At 40.6% G+C, this 24,473-nt stretch overlaps 1 protein-coding gene across 1 annotated transcript; it reads left to right on the forward strand.

Annotated features, from left to right (window-relative positions):
* The first annotated feature begins 254 nt into the window (after positions 1-254).
* Positions 255-24,435, forward strand: ccdc18 (coiled-coil domain containing 18). The gene is made up of 25 exons (XM_058067593.1): positions 255-709; positions 920-1,087; positions 1,432-1,538; positions 2,282-2,410; positions 2,502-2,598; positions 3,439-3,560; positions 3,647-3,935; positions 4,055-4,142; positions 5,615-5,823; positions 5,898-6,008; positions 6,147-6,278; positions 7,478-7,612; positions 7,693-7,770; positions 10,817-10,933; positions 11,011-11,178; positions 13,350-13,492; positions 13,979-14,142; positions 14,233-14,446; positions 15,388-15,487; positions 15,551-15,682; positions 16,801-16,890; positions 16,979-17,116; positions 18,361-18,729; positions 18,797-19,390; positions 24,332-24,435. The coding sequence occupies exons 2-25, from the start codon at positions 947-949 to the stop codon at positions 24,359-24,361; spliced, it is 3,897 nt and encodes a 1,298-aa protein (XP_057923576.1). The 5' UTR covers positions 255-709; positions 920-946; the 3' UTR covers positions 24,362-24,435.
* The last annotated feature ends 38 nt before the right edge of the window (positions 24,436-24,473 follow it).

The following is a 24,473-nucleotide window of genomic DNA, read 5'->3' on the forward strand; positions in this document are numbered from 1 at the left end:
AAAAAAAAAAAAAAAGATACAAAAAACATCTCTAGCACAACTGTGATTTATTACTGCTCAAATCAGTCATCTGTATTGGTATCAGGACTCAGCTTCCGCCTTGTGAGGCTCTTTTGATTGGCTACTGGGCCACTTCATAGCACGCGCCAATGTTCGCGGGTTGCGTTATTGACAGTCGTTTCTACCAATAATTATGTAGGCTGTTCTCTTCTAACCAATCAGCAGCCGGTAGATATAATATAGGCGGAGACGACTACTTTTAAGTTATTTTGGCTAACGCTAAATGATATCGAGCGAACTGATAGTGTTTAGTCGCATTTAATGTGTATTTTCACAGGACAAACTAACACAAATCTAGTATCTACAACTTATCAACATGGTCCGGTTGGTTTTTTGGTATGTTTTAGCTTTAGCTAACTTTCCCTGCTAGCCACCTGTTGATTAGCGACCATCTTTGTTTACATATAGCATGCTATCATGCTACCTACTCGTTGATAGTCATGTATCATTTATTCTTACAGTGTTTAACAAATACCGCTATGGGTACATTTTTTCTCTACTCAAGAAAGGACGAACGGATTGCTTACCACAACTGGCTCGTTGTTGATTCCTTGGCTGGGTTGCATGTTCCAGTTGGATGTGCAGCAATAATGATTTAACAAGCTGGAGACTTTGATGAGTCTGCTTTGACTTGAGAGACAACAACGGGGTGAGCCTAAGATTATGCCAATAAAACACTAATGTTTTATCAATGAACTGCACGATTTTCGTATATTAAGTAGCTAATAGTTTTTGGCTTCTGGGTCACCATGCACGCTTGTGGTTAAAATGACTGGGTCACCTAAAAAACAGCACCACCTTCTTCAAACCGCAGACAAACTTCTCAGATCCACATATGTGTCCGTCTTTCTTTATTCAGACTGCTGTAGTTCATGCTAGCTATGACATGGAGTCTGTTTCTGCAAGGAGAAAGATGAGGAAGATGGGCTCTGTACGGCAAGAAAATGCTAGTCTGACCATGCAGGATATTCAGCTCATCAGTGACCTTGACGCTACGCCCTATGAACTCCTATCCTCCAACTCTCAGGTACACACCCATCCCCAAATGTACTGTATATCGAGTGCAAAGTTATCTCTTAGGATGAATACGTTGTACTGCTGATGACGCTGTAAGCTCAGTGGCCACTTCCCTCTGAGAACATCCTGTTGAAAGCCTGGCAGCGATTGTGAAGTGTTATCTTGGTCTCATGATGTCAGAATGGGAATGGCATGATGAAGGGTACTCATTCATGGATCGCACACCATTGTAAATGTTGCCTTCAGGTCCCTGATAAAGAACAGCAAGTTGTTCAAAATGTGCTGAAACGCTGAACAGTGTGGACTTGAGCACCGAAAAGACTGAGGAGTATAATATTGCGTCGTCTTCTGCAGGCCTGCCTGCGATGCTCCAGGGTGGGGCCTGCTCACAAGGAGGCAGTCTTGAATGAGCAGATTTGTCATCTTCAAGCAGAAGTGGAGACCAAAGCCAAAGAACTCAAGTAATTTCATGACCTCTTTACATAAACTGTAGTATACTATAGTTGTTTACATCAGTGATTCTCAGCTGGTGGGCTGTGAGCCAAAAGTGGGCCACAAATTCCTTTTCAATGTGTTGCAAGTCTTTAGTTTATTCTGTAGGGTATTTGTGCAATAGTTGCCTCTTAATAGTCCCAAAGGTGGTAACGGCGCTCTTGCTTGAAGGAAGTTCTGAGGTCAACACACATGCTAAATGTAACTCCCAGTGTGAACCAAACCAACACAAGTCAACACAAATGGAACACTGAAAACCACCGCACCACACGGGACTCAAAATAACGCTTACACAGAAAACCAGACCCATATGAACACACCTCAAGGCATGCTGGGTAACCTTGTGGTAGCGACTCTTCTCTGTGTGCTGCACATGAAGGAATTTTAGTTGAAAAATGTAATAAATTTAGGTTGCCACTTGTAATTTCGGGGTAATGGCGGGTACCAAAAATATTTATTATCATTGTGAGATCACAATTTTCTTCTCTTAATATTTTGACTTTATATTATATTGACTTTTTATTCCTGTAAATTTTTCAAATTCTTTATAAATTCTATTTTTCAAATGTGCTTTGGGGTGCAAATAGCCCCACTTTGGACACCCCTGACTTCATATCATATAGTTTAGAAACCTTCAGCCTTACTCCTGTCATATATTTGAAACGGTAAACATCAATGCCCTGTAATGTTTTTTTCCTCTTGTGCCTCTCAGGGCAGCAGAGCTGAGGGCAGAGCGTTGCCAGGAGGAAGCGGCTCACAGTGACATCATGGTAGTCAATCTGACTGAGAAACTGGGCAGTGTCAGAGAGGAACTGGCCAACAAGACTGCACTGAGCAAAAGGTAAGCATCCTTACCAGTGCATTCATTCCATTCCTATCTAATTTACAATACAATAAATAATTTATTTATAATTTTTTATAATACTTAACAGGGCAGAACAACAAAGAAACCAAGCACTTGAAAATGCAGAGAAACTCAAAGAAGCTTTCAACGAGTATAAGGCCACCATTGCCATTACATTTCAAAAGGTAATATGAAATCAGATGAAAAACTCATATCATGTCGACCACGCATATCATACAGTGGTGTGACAAAGTGTTTGCCCCGTCCTGATTTCTTATTTTTGTTGCATGTTTGTCACACTTCAATGTTTCAGATCATCAAACTAATTAAAATGTTAGTCAATGACAGCGCAACTGAACATAAAATGCAGTTTTTAAGTAAAACCTTTTATTGGGAGGAAAAAAGATTGAGGGGAGAAAGAAAGCCTGGAGTTCTTTCCCAGATGACTCCTGGGGTGTGGGTCCCATTACACCTGGAGTAAAAGTAACGCCACATTTCAGAAGAGAACATCATACCAACAGTAAAATATGGTGGTGGTAGTGTGATGGTCTAGGGCTGTTTTGCTGCTTCAGGACCTGGAAGACTTGCTGTGATAAATGGAACCATGAATTTTGCTGTCTACCAAAAAATCCTGAAGGAGATTGTGCGGCCATCTGTTGGTGACCTCAAGCTGAAACCAACTTGAGTTCTGCAGCAGGACAATGATCCAAAACACACCAGCAAGTCCACCCCTGAATGGCTGAGGAAAAACCAAATGAAGACTTTGGAGTGGCCTAGTCAAAATCCTGACCTGAATCCTATTGAGATGCTGTGGTTGAATAGAAATATTCAAACCTAATCGAAAATCTTTATAAACTCCGCAGACAGTGATTTTAATAACACTACAACATACAAGTGTACAAAGAAGTTCATCTCTGTTCATAATAAGGCTTCCAATATGAACAAATGTGTACTCACTCAGACTACAGGCAGCTGACTTTGCGGTGTACAATAGGTATCCTTATGTGTTAACTTGCTTTTTAAAGGTGATGGAGAATGAAAACAAATTAAAAACAAGTCTCACTGAGTGTGATGGAGAAAAAGAAGAGCTTGAAATAAAGTGCGCTGTGCTGGAGAGAGAGAAAGCAGGGCACTGTGAAACCATCAGGTTTGTAAAAATCTGTAGCTTTGTTTGAGTGTTTTAATCCTTGCTTGCTAGCTCATCACCCCATTACCTCCCCTTGGGTCTTACAGCCAGCTGAAGGAGGAGGTGAGGCACACAAAGACATTGGCTGCCGAGCATTCTGCGCTCCAAGCCCAGCTGGAGGATGCCGGGCGACGGAGCTCAGACCTACGGAGACAGCTGATAGAGCGCAGCGCCGAGTGCAAGGAGCTGGTTTCTCTGCGCAAGGAACTGGAAGACTTGCGGACGCTGACAAAGAACCAGGAGCAGTGTTTGGCCCTCAGCCACAAAGCAGCTCAACAAAGCCAAGCAGAGACAGTCAGCCTGGAGGCAATAATATCTCTTCTGCATCTACGAGAGGTAGCTGGGGGTCACCTCGCATGACCTTCCTTTTCCTTTCCAGGGTTTCATAACGTGTTTGCGGAATTTTCATATTTGTCTCTGTGAAGCACAAGATAATGTTTATGATGTCATTTTAGGATGGTGTGGGGCCACTGTGTGTCAGGCCGTGCATGCTGCCCCCGGTGGACTATCCAAGAAGCACAGACATGCTGAAGCTTAAACCAGGTACGGGTGACCCTGGGAATTTAATTACAAAAATAAGTAAAGGCTAGTGTATTAACATTAAAGCTTAATTGATTATCCAATTAATCAGCAGGTATTTTGGTATTCGATTTATCATTTTTGATAGAAAAAAAATGCAAAAATCCTCTTGTTTCAGCCTCTTATATTTGAATAGTTTAAATTTCCCAATAATTTACCCAATATATTTGTGTTTTCTGATATGTTGCGGATCAAACCACTCACTCTTTGTGTTTGGTTGGTATTGATTTGGTTAACCTAGGGCCTAACTGATAACTCAAATAACTGAAACAACAAGCTTCAGATTAATCGACAGACAGAAAGAAATAAGAAAATGATCATCAGCAGCTCTAATTAATAGTACAACTATACCATAATATTCTCACTAGTTATGGCGTTTGCCAGTTTTGTCATTGTTATGGAAAAAACCTAGTGGAAGAACGTGGCGTGTAGAAGGTTACATTCATTTGTTCATTTTCTACCGCTTATCCACTCGATAAGGTTACATATCATAGGGATATTTTAACACATGCACATGTGAATGTTGTACATTGTTGAAGGTGTTATATTTGTAATTATATTGTTTTTATGTTTTAATGTATTTTTTTACAGGGCGGCACGGCGGTCTAGTGGTTAGCGCGCAGACCTCACAGCTAGGAGACCAGGGTTCAATTCCCACCCTCGGCCATCTCTGTGTGGAGTTTGCATGTTCTCCCCGTGCATGCGTGGGTTTTCTCTGGGTACTCCGGTTTCCTCCCACATTCCAAAAACATGCTAGGTTAATTGGCCACTCCAAATTGTCCATAGGTATGAATGTGAGTGTGAATGGTTGTTTGTCTATATGTGCCCTGTGGTTGGCTGGCGACCAGTCCAGGGTGTACCCCGCCTCTCGCCCGAAGACAGCTGGGATAGGCTCCAGCACCCCCCGCGACCCTCGTGAGGAAAAGCGGTAGTAAATGAATGAATGAATGTATTTTTTACATTGTGGTATAGGTCACAAAAGCAAAAAAAAAATGTGTCAAAGTGAAAGTTATGCTTGAAATGTGTTTTTTCCACACAAAGTTGGTTTTTAGTCTGAAACAAATATTTTCCTGAAACTTGCCAATGTTCTACTGCTGATTACTAAAGACTGGAAAAACGTACAGGATTCTAATCTTTCTTTTATATAGCCGTAGAACACAATAGTGTCAAAACTGTCTAAAATGGCCGGTAGCGAAGGGGTTGTCTTGTGATACGTAGCTGGGACTGAATGTTTTAAGTGTGTCTTTGGAATTTTGTTTTTATTATTTCTATGTAATATTTCATCATAAATAATAGTAAAAGATATGGCGGACTAAATATGACCCCACGGCTTTGAGTTTGACACTTGTGCCTTACATTCACCATCACAGTAACACAGTGAAGCTTTTTAAAATCATAAACCCCCACCATTTTAGGCATTTGATTTGTCTTATCAGGTGAAGGTTACAGGCAGCTACTTCAGGTCCTACAGGTGAAGGAGGTTGAGCGCGCGAAACAAAGCAGCCTGGTTGAGCGACTTAAAGAGCGTGCGAGCCGCGCTCAGGAGGAGATTTCCTCCCTGCAGGCTCAAAGAGCTTCCCACTCCCAGAACCTTCAGGCGGAGATGATGGACAAAGCCAACCAAGCCTTGGCCACAGAAAAAGAAGTAACGTCGCTTGTCTTTTGTTGGGTGGGCAGAAAGTGTGACAATTTAACACGTTGTTCTTTGTGTCAACTCAGTTAAAGAGAAAGGGTGCCCGAATTGCTGCGCTGGAGAATCAGTTGCAGGAAAAAACGTCATCATACAGTCAGGCTGCACTGAAGAATACTGACCTGGAGAAGCAGCTACAGGTACCAAAGACATTCACTTATATATTCAGAAAGGTGCCTATTTGGGTGTCTAACAAGTATACAATTCTTGCCTCATGATAGCGCTAGCATGTTTTTGTCTACGTTGTATGCACATTTTTCTTTCCACATTTGATGCAGGAGAAGACGAGCACTCTTCAGCATTACCAGTCGCTGATGAGCAAAAAGCAACGGGAGTACCAGCAATCTTTGGAGAAGGCTAAACAATCACACACTCAACAATGCACGGAGCAGCAGCACAGAATAGACATGGTAATTGTTGTTTCAATTGTTTCATTTGGTTGGTAATGTGGAATTGATTTTTGATTTTGAAGCAATGGGGGCACTGAGACACTACGGATTCAGGGGCAGTCATTTCATGAGAATGAAGATAAAATATTGAGAGAATAAAGTCATAATATTAAGAGGAAAAATACTATAAGGTGAAATATTAAACAGTAAAATATGAATATAAAAAATAAAATCTACATAATATAAAAATATATTTGAATAGGTCTTATTATGAGAAGCAAACCAAACAACATTGAGGAAACCTAGCTTGGGTAACATTTCTAATATTGAAAAAATATTAATATTATTTATGAATATGAAAAAGACACAATTACAAGAAAAAAACACAAGAAGAATATTGAAATTGGTCTCCTAGCGTGCTAACCACGCAGACCCCAATTCAAAGGCTCCAGGAAGAAATCAATCTTATCGTTAAACTTTTCTTTAACAGTGAAACGTTAAGATAGAGTAGATAATCCAGAAAGTATGTCAAGACAGATCATGTATAGATCCATTATTTGATATTATATGGTAACATATATGTATAATTTTGATTGTTGCATTTATATATTGTAAAATGTTCACAAATTACTGAAAAAAAATCACAAAATTATTAATTATATCGATAATTATCACTATTATCAATAATTTACTTGATATCTGATCGATATTAAAAGTAACAGTATCGACCACCCCTAATGACTGCATGCATATAGTGCCAATAAATACAGAACCGACATCCCATCTTAAAGGATACCTATGCTACCATCTAGTGGTGAGTGAATTTTATTAAAACTTTTATTACAACTCCATTACATGCTCCTTTTTCATATTAACAAATGTGAAGCTAAATAAAGATAACTAGCAATCACCCTATTATGTTTAAGTATGTACATTTTTGTAAAAACATTACAACTAAAGGAAAAACAAGCAAAAAAAGTATCTTGTACTAATAATTCACTTTGCCGCCGATAATGCGAAACGAAAAACAAAGCTGTTTTTTTTTTATATGAAAAAGGTATTTACATATTTAGATTGGTTGGTTTAGAATGTGTAAATGTGGCAGTTGGACCCTTTTGATTTTTTAGTGGGAAAAGTTTGGACACCCCTGGACTATGCCTTTTTAAAGAATATGCAGCAAAAGACAATAATGCAAAGTCATTGTTTTCTCGTGATTGCAGTTGCAGTTGTCTGTGGACCAGGCTCATTCCCGGGTATTGAACATGGAGCAAGAACTGCGTTCTCTTCAGAGAGAGCGAGATGAGGCACAAGCTGCTGCTTTTCAGCTTCAGACCTCTGTAGAGAAGCTGACACAAGTAAGGACAAGCACCTCTTAAGCAAACGTGATTTATGCAAGTGCACTGGTGAACGGTGCATGTGTTTTATTTGGCTCCAGGAAAAGCACATTGGAGTGAGGCACAATGAAGAGTTGCTCCAGAGTTTGAAAGAACAGGCGGCCAACTCTGCTACCAAGGTCAGTATCGCAATAATAAACTTTCAAATATTGCCAAAACACGGCGAACAACTTCACATTTTCTTCAACTTTATTTCCTGAACCTTGGTTAGAGGCTGGACAGTGGATGAGTGGATGTTGGCCACACAGTCAAGAGATTGGGGAACTGGATTCGAATCTCTGTGTGGAGTTTGCATGTTCTCCTTGTGTGTGTGTGTGGGGGGGTTTTCTACGGGTACTCCAGTTTCCTCTAAATTATCCATCGGTATGAATGTGAGTGTGAATGTGCGCTGCAATTGGCTGACGACCAGTCCAGGGTATACCCTGCCTGGGAAGTTAGATGGGATAGGCTCCAGCATAGCCCCATAACCTTAGTGAGGATAAGCGGTATAGAAAATGGATGATGGATCGTTTGTGAGCATCAATACTCCGTTCCAAAAAGTCTGACTCAAACCAAAGCAAGTTTTCCAATAAGAAAATAATGTAAAACTAGTGATGGCCAGATGAAGCCCCATGAGGTTTTGAACCATTTCAGTCAACTGGTTGGAGAATGGATTCATTTCTTGAAGCTTCATGTGCACACGGAACCACCTGCTGGTCTTGGATACAATTACAGTGTGATGCATTGAATGCTGATCTGTTTTGGCTCTTAGAAATGATTATGTACTACAAAAATAATTAGAACCAAATGATTCATCTACAAAGTGCAACATAAAATATACAGTATATGTAAAATACTGAATGTTTTCTTGTCCATCAATGCCATGTATCATGTGATATGGCTAGCTTCATCATGGTTTTATGTCCGGGAAAGTGCTTGTGTAACTAGGAAGATGTATGCTTGTGTAACTTGGACAGAATATGGGCGAATAATTATTTTTTTTTTGAATCATGAATCATCCTCTGTAGTTTTTTTTTTTTTTAAACAAAACGTCAACATTAATACAAACTAACTAAAAAAAAGGGGGGCACTGGACATACACAGTTTACAAGTTAGGATTTCACATTCCTTGTCATGGTGTAATTTGAGTCATTTCCTTGGTTTCTGTCTGTGAACAGTGTCCACCTCACCCATTTTTCTCCACATATGTCTTCTATATATATGTATGTATATAATATGTCTTCATATTGTATTCATCACACAAAGCCAGTCTTCCAGTACCAGGGTTCTTGGATGAAGCCATTTGATTTAATTCCAGGGTGTACCCCACCTCTCGCCCCGAGACAGCTGGGATAGGCTCCAAGCACCCCCGCGAGCCTCATGAAGATAAGCGGTAGAAAATGAATGAATGAATTTTTTTCTTAATTTTTGGTTTGACCCGTTTTGAGGCTTTTTTGATCCAACATCTCCACTATGCTTTAGGGCAGGGGTGGGCAAACTTTTTGACTCATGGGCCGCATTGAGTTAACAAAATTGTGCGGGGGGCCAGAACATATATTTATATGTATGTATATAACACACATGATTTTACGCTTATAATTTTAATAATTTTAATGATTTTTAATATTTTTAAAATATTTTTACATAATATAATATAACATTTACATATTTTTTAATAATTTTAAATAATTTTTAATAATTGTTAATAATTGTTAATATTGTTTATAATTTTTTTTTATAATTTTAAAATAATTTTTAATATTTTTTTGAATAATTTCTAATAATTTTTAATAATTTTTAATAATTTTAATAATTTTACGCCTTGAATTATTTGTCTAATTTTAATTGTCATACTATCAGCTATATGTTCTTGTTTCCTTTTTTTCAGGAGCACTTTAAACATCAGACCACATCAAACTACGATTTATTATTTTTTTTTTTTACTGAATAAGACATCCGACTTGAAAGTCATGTTGCCAGCTGGTATGTTAAAAGTTGAAATACTTAAAAGCAACTGGCGGGCCGGATTCAAACGTTTGGTGGGCCGCATGTGGCCCCCGGGCCGTAGTTTGCCCACCCCTGCTTTAGGGCTATCTTTTGACATCCATGTCAGCAAGGGCCTCATCCTCTGTAGTTTTTTGTGGCTGATAAAAACGAGTGATCTTTCATTTGCACAATGAACATAAGTTGTGTTAGTAATACTGTAATATATTAATACTATCATGTAGTACTATTAACCTTACCATGGATGGGTGAAGGTCCAGTTTCATCTTTATGTTCGTGAAAGGCACGTTAATGCCTGAACATGGATGCGGTGTTATTATTGTACCCCAACTCCTTGAAACACATAAGCACTTCACCTCTCAATGACAAACAGTGAAAATGCAAACATACCATCTCTTAATAATGTTGGATTCGGCTTCCTTATTTGGACTGATCAAGTCAAAATGTTCCCACACAGGAGAAATGTTCCTCTTTTTAGCTGGCTCCATACCTTCTCTGTCTGAACTCCAAACTAACCAAACCCTCCAATCCATTGACAAACACTATCCATACGCTGAACTGACTGACTCTTCACCACAAAACCCACATTTTCATGTTTAAGCCTGACGGGTTTATATCGCTGAGTGACAGGCGAACATCTCAGCCAATTCTGAACCTTTTCCCTAATCCATCACATGGTCACAAACATCACAAACCAATGAATCCCTTCCAGATAACACTAAACACATTTAATAGACGATCATTATTGTTGAACATGCAGAAAACCATTCAAACTCAAAATCCACGCAGAGAGGGCTGTTCATGACTTTCTAGCATGCTGCATTTCTAGCAGCTCACACTTTGTTATTCTTCAGGATGATACTTATTGTTGATGAGGGCTTCGATTGCATCCTGGCAAGATCGGCAACACGGACGTGGTCTACGAAGTTTGCAATGACTTATTTTGTGAATTCATTCGTAGTTTGTAGAATGTCGCTGTCATAGCGGCTTATTTAGAGTTTGTCGCACTCAAAAAAAGGAGACAAGCACAAATACAACAGTTTATTACATGTGCCATAATGCAAGCTAACCCAGATACCACCGTACATAAAATGGATGTCATTCCTAAATAGGAAAGGCCACATTTTTGTCAAATTTGAGAAATTCACAGTTTTAACTCACTTTTTTTTTTTTTGTTTTCAGGTGTGTGAGCTCCAGTCGTCCCTATCGGCCTGCAGAGAAGAGCTGATGTCGCATCTGCAGCAGATGGAGGAGACAAAGAAGAGCTATGAGGATGATCTGCAGAGATCCAAAGACAAAGTAGGCAGTGTTGAAGCTTACTGACGCCGCGATCCTCTGCTTTACTTATTTACTCATTGCCTCCCATCCCCCTCCAGGTGTGTTCACTGCAGGAAAAACTCAATGGAGTCACACGGGTGGCCGACAGCTCCAGTGATCAAAACCTGCAGCTTCAACTTTCTCTGCAGCAGCTGCAGACGATGCTGACCGAGAGCACGGCCCGTATCGCTGAACTGGAGGACAGCCAGAGTCAGCTGCAACAACAGGTGAATGCAATGTTTCTATTTTACGGACTGTTTTACTGCTAATTATCTTGTTTGCTCAATTGTCCAACTCAATCCAAATGAAGTAAAAAAAAAGGGGGAAAAGGGAGTGGAGCTCCAGCTGAGGCCTGCAGACAGCCGCAACAAATGCAGCCATATTTTGGCGCGAGTTGTGGGTATGGCTGTGAAGGCGTGGGATGAGAGAAGGGATGCGTGTGCGTACGTGCATGTGCATGTGAGTGTCCTTGGTTGCATGTGTGTGTAGGCCGGCCTGAAGAAGTTTACCCAATCTCGGAGCCTCAAGTCCACTTTATATCATGTAAATCAGGGGTGCTCATTAAGTCGATCGCGATCTACCGGTCGATCGCGGAGGTGGTACTGGTCGATCGCTGGTCGATCACAGCGTGACATTAAAAAAATATCATCCTAGCATCAATGCCGTCACTTGATTGATATACAGGGCAGCCATTCAGATGACAACTGAATGTTGCCCTTCGGGCGACCAATCAAATCAAACAACGTCTCTAAGTGCAGCAGAACTTACGATGTCAGCCTATCATCCATCCCCGTTACTTGATTGACATACAGGACAACCAATCAGATGACAACTGAATTTTGACCTTTAGGTCACCGCTCATGCGTAAACAACGATGCAAAGTGCTAAGCTAGTCGGCGAATTGCGAGATTTTAAGCCCTCGCTAAAGTTTATGGTCACTAAAATGAGTGAAGGAGCTGGACCAAGTAAAAAGGCAAAACCTGGACCAAGTAAAAAGGCAAAAAACATATCACTTCCATACGGATATGGAATATTATACGGATATTGTGATACGGATATTATCCATGACTGATAAACATTTGGAAGTGTGCTTGAGGCTGGCTATCAGCAGCTACTGTCCGGACTATGCATCCCTGGCTGGTTCAATTCAGTGCAAGTCATCAAAGTAAACTCAGGTAATTACAAAAAATGTTAATAGTTAATTATGTGTGTTTTGCAATATTGGCTCATTTGGTTATGTAAGGTACATCAACATACATTGTACGTACAAATAATCCTCAATACATTTGAAAATAAATAGATGTTTTGCATTTTTGTAGTGGGTAGATCATTTTGACTCGGTCATTTTAAAAGTAGCTTGCATGCTGAAAAAGTGTGAGCACCCCTGATGTAAATTGTCACTGGTGTTCTGCAAAAAAATTTGGAGATAAAAAGCACAAATGGGCAGCCCAACCACCCCCCTAAAACACTTTTGCCCAGTTATTTGAGGTCTCACTAGCAAACTGACACGATGGCGATTGCTGGCAGGGGAAAAGCAGTTTGATCTTGTGATGGCAAAAATAGCTCGGCAGCATTTAGTTTGTGGTAAAACTTGATGTTCCTTTTTAAAGAAGACAACGAGGTGCATTCTGTGAGCTGAGCTAAACAGTGGACTTAGCACAAACATTCTGCTCTGGCTAACAAATCAAATTGACGTCAAGTACGCATTTTAATACAATGTCTGAATAAGATCGGATTCATTTCATTGCTTTAACTTCACAACAACAGGAAAAGTCGACATTGTGGAGACTCACTCACTTTCTGGCTATGTGTTTGTTTCCCCGGGGCAACCTATTTTACACCATCCTCTTATGTGAGCAGTGCTACAAGTCTTGTACAAAATTTAACGCATTCCAAAACAATAACCACATGATGTTATCACACAGACGAGTTCAGATGGGATTTGTTTGTTACTTCATGAGCATCTTGTTAGCTTATTGATCACTCAGAGGTAGAAAACAGCAAAATAAAGTGTTTCTTAATGATGCTTAAAATGTTATTTCAATTGCATTTTGAGCTCATCGCATACAGAGCTCTTATCAAATGTACTAGTGCCACCTTGTGGTCGTTTTATATGGCTTATAAGCTGCTCTAAACGTGACATCCGCAAGTGTGCAGTTGCGTCATCACCTCTTTTTGCTCAAATATATAGAAATACGTCTTTGGCATCGGGCGTTCAGGATTTTACAAAGGTATACATACATCATTGGTATCGAAAGAGTTCATTGCCACAGTTTGCTTGCAACTGGAAGCTAACAAGCTAAATATTTGATGAGAGCTGTCATTGCTCACATCGTTGACGTCACATCATGTACTCATTTTATTTTGTCAATATTAATCATTTTTGAATATACTGTAGGTGTCCACTTTGGAGCAGCAGCTGGCGCGAGCTCGGGTGTCTCTACAAGATGAGGTGAGGAACAGACATGAAGAGACCGAGGAGAGAGATAAGTACTTGGATGACATCAAGCAGAAGAACACTCAACTGTCTGAGACTCTCGAGTAAGTCCCATCACACACATCCACCTTAATACGAAATCATGTCTGCAAGTTGTTTTCTACTTCTCCATCATGCACAGCCGTTATTTAATAGCATTTATGTAAGACGTTTTTGTATGACAGACACTGTTCTTGTTAAGTTTGATTTTCAGCAAAGATAATCAAACACTTTCACTAGGTCTTATGATTACACCACACTGTAGGCGTGGCACGCCTGTCTTAGTCCGCCCCCCTTAGCCATCAGCAAGTACATATAAATCAGCATACAGCTGTGTTGGAGCTATTTCCTTCTGCTGGATGGGGCTAGTTATATACCTCAAAGGGCATTTTTGTTGAGTCTTACTCTTTCATAAGCTTCGCTTTTTCTCTGTAAGTCAACAATGGGAGCTGTGCTCATGTTAAGGTGAGGAAAATATTACCATGTGTTAAATATGTCGTGTAGAATCAGCGTTTTTTTATAAGAATCACATTTTTCCTTCACATCTGCAGCCAGGTGAAATCAGACACGAGAAGCTTCCAAGCAGAGCTCAGGTCTAAAGAGTCTGAGCTGCACCATCTGCAGAAGGAAGTCGCCATCAAGACGTCTCAGATCAGCAACATGGACAAGAGCCTGCAGCACGCAAGGAGCCAGCTTGAAAACAAGAATGACTTGGGTAAGCAAAATAGTGACAGTTTGACACAAACAGTTGGGCTGCGTCGCACGTTTACGCTCAAATTTGGGTCCCTCTCTTTGTCCGCCCCAGTGGCTGACCTGGAGGAGAAGCTCCATCGCTGCGAGGCCGACAAGCAGAACTGTGTCAAAAAGGTCCAGCTCCTCGAGGGCCAGCTGCAGACGGTGCACGGAGAGTTGGCTGAGACGCTAGCGCAGCTGCATTTGCTCAAAGATGTCCTGCAGAGAACACAAACTATGGCTGATGAGCGGCAAGTGGAAGTAGAAAAACTGAGCATACGTCTTAGGTGAGGCTACACTCCCTTGTGAGCTCTTCTTTTGGGTGGTGGATCGTGACTTTATTTGTGCCTTCTGTGAAACAATGCCAACATTGTAATTCAAAATATGTTTTTACTTCAAACATAATGGCAATTTTATACATGTACTTGTAATATTAATGGTGTCATATGCATATCTGTATATTATGTAATCTTTACCATTTTGAAGTGAAAAGGTTCTTTATTTCCTTATGATAACTGTCAATTTCATGGTACACTCTGGTTGTGATGTCATTTGGACATAAAGCTGTTGTGCAACATGCTGCCTGCAGCTACAGTACACTAAGCACTTAAGGGAACATACTGCACACTAACAGCATAAAGAGTCTACTGTGTGACTACAAGGCTTCAGTTCTTTGGTCTTTACTCACTTGTGATGTTTGCTCAAGTGTTACTGTCCCCCAGTGCCATAGGAAATGATTACGCAATAATAATGAATCACATAATTATCGGTGTCGATGGATATCGGCCCGATATCAGCATAAAAATGTGACATCGGATTTTGAAAACTGATATTAAAGTCTGTATCCAACACATACGTGATATGTCATGTTACACATCAATATCTGCTGATATTGGTTTCAGAAGTTGAAAGTTGGACAATATCGGTTTTTAACATAAAAGCCAATATTTGACATCCCTAATAATAATAATAAATTATCATATATCAATTAATGTTCTTCCACTGGAATGGCAGTAGGTGTGTTTAGCCACCATTCGTACAACAAAATAAGTAATAGTAGCTTGGTGGTTTTTCTAATGTAAAATATGTGTACCGGTTCGATAAATATCACAATAATAAATGATATGCCAGGTCCCAATAGACAAAAACAACCTTGTTCCTTTTATTCTATCCACAAATTCATGCTATAACATTTCAAACAAACACATTTAACTTTGTGTGTTCACAGTGAGACCCAGAGGGATTTGGAGGAAAGAACTCATGAGGTTTTAGACCTGGACACTGCACTGAAGGAAAGACAGGGGGAGCTCCAGCAAAGAGCAAATCTGGTACCACACTAACATATCTTTAGGTTTCATTTGTACACACTCAACTCTGCGTCTGCTCCTAAGCTGGCCCAGCTGGATGTGGTCATCCGGGAGCACAAGCAGGAGATGGAGAGGAAGGTGGAGTCTCTGCAACAGAGCGTGGAGGCCAAAGAGAAAGAACTTAGAGAAGCGCGACAAGAGCTCGTGGACAGAAAGGTCAGAAGTTGAATAAGAACACTAGAGAACAAGATGTCCCAAGATGTGTTTAAGACATTCAGTACTGTACATTGAAGAGTGAATCTTATTTTTAATAGTAACAGTGATTATAAGTACTAAGGCGTGTCAGAAATATTACAGACCTTCCGTTTGTATTCGAAACCACCAATGGAAAATGACCATAGTTTGTTCTAAAATAGAGACCATTGGACAGAATAAAGCTTTATTGCCATGTCTAAAAATGTCACCTGTGGCTCATGGCACAAATAGAATTTATGTCAATGTAGCTCTAATTTAGTGACTTTTGATGCAATCAATTGAGAAGAAACCACTGACCATTGTACTTGGTGGATGTCATCATTCTGTCATGTTGGCAGGATGTACACTACAGTTGGCTAATGTGCTGCCATCTGCTGTCTAATCCTAGTAATAACACATACATTAGTAGTCAGAATTACCAGCATTGGGCGAGTGCAGGCCACACAGCTAGGAGACCCGGGTTCAATTCCCCACTTGTTTGCACGAGTTTACATGTTCTCTCCGTGTATGCGTGGGTACTCCGGTTTCCTCCCACATTCCAAAAACATGCTAGGTTAATTGGCCACTCCAAATTGTCCATAGGTATGAATGTGAGTGTGAATGGTTGTTTGTCTATATGTGGGATCTATGTCTGGGATTGGCTGGCCACCAGTCCAGGGTGTACCCCGCCTCTCGCCCAAAGACAGCTGGGATAGGCTCTGCGACCCTTGTGAGGATAAGCGGTTTTGAAAACAGATGGATGACCAAGCATTGAGATTTTTTGTTAGGCAGCAGCCCTTGAATGCACCATAATTGCTGTGAAACACACAAGTAAACAGCTATAATAGAGGTGCCCAAAGTGTGGCCCAGGGGCCTTTTATGACCCACGGCTGTTTTTTTTTAATTTTTATTTTATTGGCCATTAGCACTTTCTAAAAAATATGATAAAGAAGAAAACTAAACCCAAAAATGATATTGCAAATGTTGACCTGAAATCAAACAGCATCGACATGAAGCCACCAGGAGGGTTTGGAGGGGTAGGAGCAACTCGTACTGAATGTCCTGTTCATCATTGATAAAATGCTGCTGTTTGTCAACAGAAACTTGAGACGTTACTACATGATTCTCAGTGTCAGCGTGACGCTCTCACCACAGAAGTGGACGCCTTCAAGCTGCAAGAAAAGGAGATGGTACAAACGATAATCCGCTTGTATAGCTTTATAGCTGCCGTCTGGAGCATAGTATATGTTGGTGCCTCATGTGTGTGTACCTGTGTAGGATGTGAGGCTGCGTCATGCAGAGGAGGAGCTGGCTCTGAAGGAGGCGCGCTGGCAGCAGTCGGAGGCCAAGTTCCAGGACATGGTCACTTCTTTAGAGCAAGAGTTGGAACTGGAGCAGGACCAGCACAATAGAGAGGTACACTAGTCCAATTTGTTATCTCCGCCAAGCACAATGCGTGTTAGAATAATAACGTAAGCATTGTTAGCATGCTAACATTAGCATAGTAGTGTTTATATTCATTTTCATAGGTAGACACTATTATGCTAGGTATTAGCATGGTAACATTAGCATGTTAGCTTTGCTAACAGGCCAATAGTATGTTGGCATAGTAGCATTTTTAGCTGTTTTCATCAATCGACACTTATTAAACACTTGGCACTATCATGCTCTGGGTTAGCATGTCAACATTAGCTAGTATCATTTTTTGAAACCATTTTCTTTATACTCTAATTTGTATTATGCTAGGTGTTAACATGCTAACATGAGCATACAAGCATTTTTGTTTAGATTTTCATGGATATGAACTTAAGGAGATCATGCTGGGTGTTAGCATGCTAACATTGCATGTTAGCATACTAACATTATTTTAAAGAATTATTTGCTTTCAAACATTTTAAATAACATCACATTTTTAGCATTTTCAGTGGTAGGCACATGGACAGATACTTACCATTGCTAACGTTCGTGTGTTAGCACTGTTAGCATTCTTTAAATGGTTCAAACCCTTCCATGGTATGTTTTGGTAGTCAAGGAATCTAAACGTGGATAAGATAAATGTAGTAATAATATTTACACCAATGATAATAAACACAATATGAACTGAACGCTTGACAGTATGAAAACTGTATGTTTGTACAGAAGTGAAATGTTTGAAGCTGGTTTGAACACCGTTAATGTGATGACGTGCTTAGTTCCTGATTCATCCTGTTGCTATGCAATATGAACCAATCCTTGTTTATTTCTGTCTGCTTTCATTACCTCTTTTTTCAATTTTATTCATGTCCTTTCATTTTTTTCATTTCGATTACCACGAACTTCCCCGCACAGCCACAAACATGTCTTTTTCACAGACTTTGGCTGGAGTTTGGATATTCTCACACTATAAGGTGCTTTAAATTTAGATTTGGGAAATCACATGGTTGCAGAAGAAAAGGAATAGCATATATTAAAAAACTAAGAATATAAGATATTTTCAAATAATGAGTAAACATGTAAGTAAATTTGGACAAAAATACAGGTCAGGAAGTAAAATACAAATGCACAAATAACAATACAATTCATATTGTAATAAATTGTAACAAATTGTAAAAAAAATGTAATAAATGACATCAATTCAATTTAATTGTTAATGAATCTGCATTGCGTTTTTTCCTCGTCAGCTGGAGTCCCTCCAGCGGAACCGAGGTCACCTCCTCAAGGTGTCCACCACCATGCGCTCCTCCCAGGAACAGCTCACCTCTAAACTCCAGCAGTGTCAAGCCCAGCTGGAGCAAACTAAGAGTGAGCTGGACCGCACCGCGGCCCACGCCAGTCATCTGCAGAGCCAGTTAGAACAGAGCCAGCACCGTTTCCTTCAGACTGAGACCCAGCTGGAGGAAAGCAGGGTTTTGTACAAGCGGGTTAAAGCTCAGAACACTCAGCTTCAAGTCCAGCTGGAGCACCTCAGTGCTCAGTTACAGCAAACCAGAGTCCAATGGGGTCAGCTTGAGTCCTCCATGGAGACCTCCAATAAGTCCCTGCTCATCAAGGTAATGCTCTTTAACTCTCTAACTCATTTCCAGTGCTGGAATCTCATATGTATTCTTCTCACTGCAGGATCCTGAGGTGATCCATCTCCAGGCTGGAGTCTCCAGTCAGGAGCGAGCAGCGGAATGTCAGAATCCAGCTGTGTACGACGGGACGAGCCCCCTGCCTTCTCTCTGTAAATTCGTTCACTCCCCTCCTGCTCAGCACTCCTCCACTGTCCACTCACCCTCACGTGCTCACAGGACTCCCCCCAAAAGCAAAAACACAAGCTCACCCCCGGACGACGCCGGCCTGCAGCTGCTGCTGCAAAGCTGTAGCAATGACACGTCCTTGGATCTCCCACCTAGCCTGAAGGCCACACTGAGGGAGGCGCAGTCGTGGGGGGGGTCCTACTCGGACACAATAGACCACAGCTGGCACGGCCTCAGCAGCACCGAGCCCGCGTCAAGCTGCGAGCGCTCCTTCGACCCTCACACCTACATGGTGGCTGACACGAGCACAGAGCACACCATGATACAGGAGGGAGGCCACGATGTCACTCCGGGTGCGGACGCCAGCTCTTTGACAGGAATGCTGAGGTTTGTCAAGCAGACGTTAGCCAATCAAGAAGATCCATCCTTGTGGAGTTCTGAGGCGTCCTCGCAGAGTGGATGCAGCCTCCAGGTAACACTCAATCTCAGGTAACGTTTACATAGAATTCACCGTTGGATTGTTCCCCTGCTAATTGTGAAGCCAATTTTAGATTATAATTTTGGTTTATTTTGACGTACACGGGAGTTCAATTTGTGCAGCTGAAGGACGGAGAGGAAAGTTATTGTTATTGACTACAGATGAGCTAGTATATAAAAGTTATAGCACACACTATCGCACATTGATAAAAAAAATAAAAACCCAAAAACAACAAACACTGACCAAAGTGCTGAAAATTAGTACAGGACAACAGAACTAAGAATACAGGGCTCAAAAAATAGACTAGATCAGAAAACCATGTGAGAACATAATAAAATGTGAAAAGAGTAAAATACAGTAAACCTCGGATATATCGGATTCAATTGTTCCCACTGGTTTTGTCCGATGTAAGCGAAATCCGTTATATGCGTATACCGGAAAATGTCCGATTTACGCATATATCGGATTTATATCCGATATATGCGTAAATGGGATTTTATCCGTTCTAAAAAGGCACTTCCTTGACTATGTTTCCAATGTACCTGGACTGGGCAATGAAAAGAGACGTAAGGTAATGAGAATTGAACTTTACTGGACTCTGAGCATAACAAATTGTTAATTAAGCTAGGCCCTGTTACGCCCGTCAGGCCTACGTTATTTCCAATAGTGAGGTTAAGATCTCATTCACTGCTGTGCTAGTATTATTGACGTCACTCACTTTTTTATATTTGTCCTAAATCTGGAGCCAGGAGAAAGACAATAGCCAGTGACATCAACAAGATTAGCATAACGATGCGGCCATCCGATATATGCCAGGGAAATTTCATGGAAATGCATTGGAACGGGACTGGAGATTTTGTCCGAAATAGGCGAAATCCGTTATAAAAAATCCGATATATGCAATGAATTTTTATTGGAAATGCATTAGAGAAAAATCGGTTCTTTTTTATCTGTCCGTTGTGAGCGAATTTCCGATATATCCGAGGTTTACTGTAGCATCAACCTCTCATAGCAGTAAAAATGCACTTTTTTTGGTGTGAAAGGGGCAGTTTTACATTATATGAAATTGGAGCAGTGTATGAGGCTCCCAGTCATTCACTCATGTGTGATGCATTTCTGTGCGTTCTTGTCCTCAGAGCGACGTTCTCGTTCCAACATTTCTTTCAGTCCCTTCAATATAAAGTTACTGAGAAGTGTTTTATTGTCCAGTTTAACAGTTTAACTATGTTACAGCCTGTGATCTGGAACGATATTTTGAAATGGAACATTTGGTGTATCTTGTAAAATGTCTCTTAAAGCTATATTTATACATATTTTTTCCTTTGAAATACTTTCAATAAATGCATATTGTTTACTAGTCAGAGAAATTCCATGTTGGCAATAATCCTCACTGAAGTTCCCGAGCTGCTGGGGTGACTGAGGGGGTCCTGTTACCATAGCGACTGTGGTTTGCCCATCCAAGAAAGGAATGTTTGGCTCATGTCCTCAAAGAAGGTCACAGTGAAAGTTGATACTGACTCGAGCTGCTTTGGATTTGGCATCCAGCTGTGGCTCGTCTAAGAAAAACACAAGTTAAACCACTTTTGCAATTTGTAGAACCAACTTTTCTCTACACCCCCACCACCAATTGAACTTTCTATAAGTTGCCATGCATTTATTACTGCATATACATATAGCGTTGCCGTTGGAAACAAGCAGACAAGCGTCACTCTTCTGGGCTCCAACCGGCAATGTAGCTTCGGTAGTGCTAGTTCTGCACATTTCAGTCTGAAGTAAAAAGAAAAAAAAATCTATGTTAAGCAAAGAGCCTTTTAGAGGATGTGGTTGACTGCGGTTTGTTGCGTGCAGTCTTGTTCCTCAATAGAACTTCCCATCTTCATAGTAGGCTTGCACACACAGTGGCCAGTTTCACTTAGTTTTACTGAGTCAAACTGTTTCAATAACTTTTTTATTTTTTTACAAGCACACCATAACTAAAGTTCCATTATAATACAGTATTTTGTATGTTATTTAAAATGTGCATGTTTTTTTGGTCAATGTTTTTATTTATTTGAGTAAAGTATTTCAATGCATTTTTTAATTACAGAACCTGAGGTCCTTTTTAACTTTAGTTATTTTTTGTTGTATATTTTTTAATGATACATTTCATTTCATCCAATGGTGAAATGACAGTCTATTACTGTCATTGTCAAAAATATATATTTTTATTTTGCACAAACAATATGTATAGATACGAATACCCACAAAATAAACAATGGATAAAATAAGAGAGAAAATAAACAAAAAAATGAGTTTGTGACTAAAATCAAAACTGGCACACAACCATTCATAAATAAATTAATTGAAAAAAATGTATACACGTTATGTATATGAATTTTGATTATTTTGTTTGCCAAACAATAAGCACTGTGCTACAATTGATGGGAATCGATAATAAAGTAAATATATCTAGATCATATGCACAGCTGCAGTTTGTACAAATACATAATATAGGAAAACCACCTCAGTTGTGTGTTGTATAAACAAAGCCATGTATAGTGTCCCTATAGAAGAGGCGTGTTTGTGTAATTACCTTGAACTAACACAGGTAAGAGGATTTATTTGCAAATGGTCACCTTCTTCCACAACTGGATAAACTAGACAGACTAGAGCAGGGGTCAGCAACCCGCGGCTCCAGAGCCGCATGTGGCTCTCCAGCCTCTTTGTTGCGGCTCCCTTTGCAATGCTTGAATATTTTTTAGCACCCATGTGGTGAAAATGCACGTCTTTGTTATGAGTTTACAAAAATCCAACTTTGTGTGAGACCATGAATGCATCCTGACTGAGTTCTGACTGGTGACTGAATGAGCAGACAGGATGCTATCCAGTTCTCTCTGACAGGTTAACATGAAGGGAAATGAGTAATACTTTGAGTTATTTGAGTTATTAATTATTATTAATGAGTTATTTGACGATTCTAAAAAATAAATTAGAGCTCATTTAAAAACAAAAGTTTATCTCCAGTACTAGCAAGAGTACTCCAACTCGTCTTTTTTTTCCCACCAATGTTGTTTTAAACATACAACGTTTTGCGGCTCCAGGCTATTTTTCTTTAGTGGGCAAGTGGGTGAAATGGCTCTTTTCATAGTAAAGGTTGCCGACCCCTGGACTAGAGTCACAGGTGGGATGGTGCTGGTGCATGCATGTTTGAAAAAGACAGTCGTCTGCTGGGATTATTTGTGCCCTGATGCACACACACACACACACACACACACACAACTCAACCAGCTGGCTTGTGGCTCACAGTGTTGATATAATTAAGCATGTGGCTTAACAATAGTCATTGCAGTCAGGCACTGCTCTTTGCCGATAGCGTTTCTCCATGCAGAAGGGGATGTTTTTAGGTGTAGGACTGGTTTAAACTGATTATCTGCCTTTGGTGCCATGGCTACTTATTGACAGGCCCATTATTACATTCAGTGGGGCAAGCTGTCGCCGAGCAGCTGTGCAGTCCTTATCTCAGAACACACAGCCCGGAACTCCAATATTACTGTTGACATGCTCCAACTGTGTCTTTGCAAGTCAAACATGGAGGTTGGACATGTGACATCAACATGGGAATGACACTAAGTCAGACTGTTCTATTGAGTCATGAATAGAGATGTCCAATATTGGCTTTTTTTTGCCAAAAATCAATATACCGATATCATCCAGCTCTACCGATATCAGCGGATACCGATGTGTTTAACATTACATATCTCCTGTGGTGGAATCACTATATGATTTGGAAAAAAATCTGACACCGCTATCGACTGATATCACATTTTTATGCTGATATCGGTAACAAACATCCCTAGTAATGGCCCTCCTGCAATTTCCTGCAATAGATTGACAAGTTTCATCACTCATAATTGGCTCGTTTTAAATAAAGAGCTGCCATTTTATGACGTGGACATGTGACTATATGTTCCAATGTGTTTTTTTTCTTTTCAGCTCAGTGGGTGTGGCTTGTACACCTGAATTTACAGCACCTTGGAACATGATTGGCATGATTGGAGTCAGCACTTTTGTCAGTCGGTGTCGTTGTCTCGGTGGGTGGAGGCGGGGCCGGTGGCATACACAGAGTGCAGAAGTAGTAGAAATGAAATCAGTATGTGTGTCATATACATGGTTGATGTTTGGTTTCAATTGGGCACATTTTCTTGGAGGCGTGTATTTTTTGTAGAAAAACACGAGAAAAACATGCAACCTCCACACACACTTGACTGTGAGTCCGTGGTGAGTTGATACGATATTGATATTGATTGATATGAAAAACCCTCAAAAGGTCAGTTTGGCTTAAGTATGGTGACAAAGACAAACTTTGAAGAGAGACTTTAGATTCCTAATTGTATTTCTAATTCTATTTCTACCCAATTCCACGTGATTGTGGAGGCTCCACTACTGCTTCCTGCCCCTTAGCTTTTGTTTGGTTAGGCCTGACATGCTAGCAGCTTAATCCATCCTGACTCGTGGCATTGTTGCTGAGGATGTGCACCATCAGCTCTCTCTTGCCAGGCTCTGGCCCGGTGCGTGTCACTTCCTGTTCAACAATAACACTGGTCAGACGACCCCCATTCTGGCGCCCGCATGTAAACAAATGACTTCATTGTGGAAGCAGACATTATTAAGACATTATTAGGTTTTTAGTGATGATATAACAGTAAAAATGTGTCCCTCGGATGTGTTTATGAATGTAAATCTGTTGTTTGCTCCACATTTACGATAAGAGGCGCTCCAATTGTAACTTCTGAAATCCTACTTCCTCGTGCCACCTATGACCCGCCCCCAGCTCGATGAGCCCGCCCCCAGCTCGATGAGCCCGCCCCCAGCTCGATGAGCCCGCCCCATGTATGCCTCACCACCATGTCACGTGACCTCACCATCAGTCTATTTTTTTCTACTTCAACAACCTAGACCAAACAAGAACCCTTACATACTATTTAAACTGAACCAGTCGCACTTTGGCCCCTCCCTGTTTGAACACGTGATGTATCCTGGAAAGAACCGGAAGAGGCGGGCCATCAATGTCTTGACAAGTTTATTAAAAGAAAAGCCG

Source organism: Doryrhamphus excisus, chromosome 3 (assembly GCF_030265055.1).
Source record: "Doryrhamphus excisus isolate RoL2022-K1 chromosome 3, RoL_Dexc_1.0, whole genome shotgun sequence".
NCBI classification, from domain to species: Eukaryota; Metazoa; Chordata; class Actinopteri; order Syngnathiformes; family Syngnathidae; genus Doryrhamphus; species Doryrhamphus excisus.

Excerpts from the sequence above, each read along its gene's own strand:
- ccdc18 (XM_058067593.1), top strand. The coding sequence starts at position 947 with ATGGAGTCTGTTTCTGCAAGGAGAAAGATGAGGAAGATGGGCTCTGTA. Across the intron at positions 2,599-3,438 it reads TTGCCATTACATTTCAAAAG|GTGATGGAGAATGAAAACAA; the intron begins GTAATATGAAAT and ends TGCTTTTTAAAG. Across the intron at positions 3,561-3,646 it reads GGGCACTGTGAAACCATCAG|CCAGCTGAAGGAGGAGGTGA; the intron begins GTTTGTAAAAAT and ends TGGGTCTTACAG.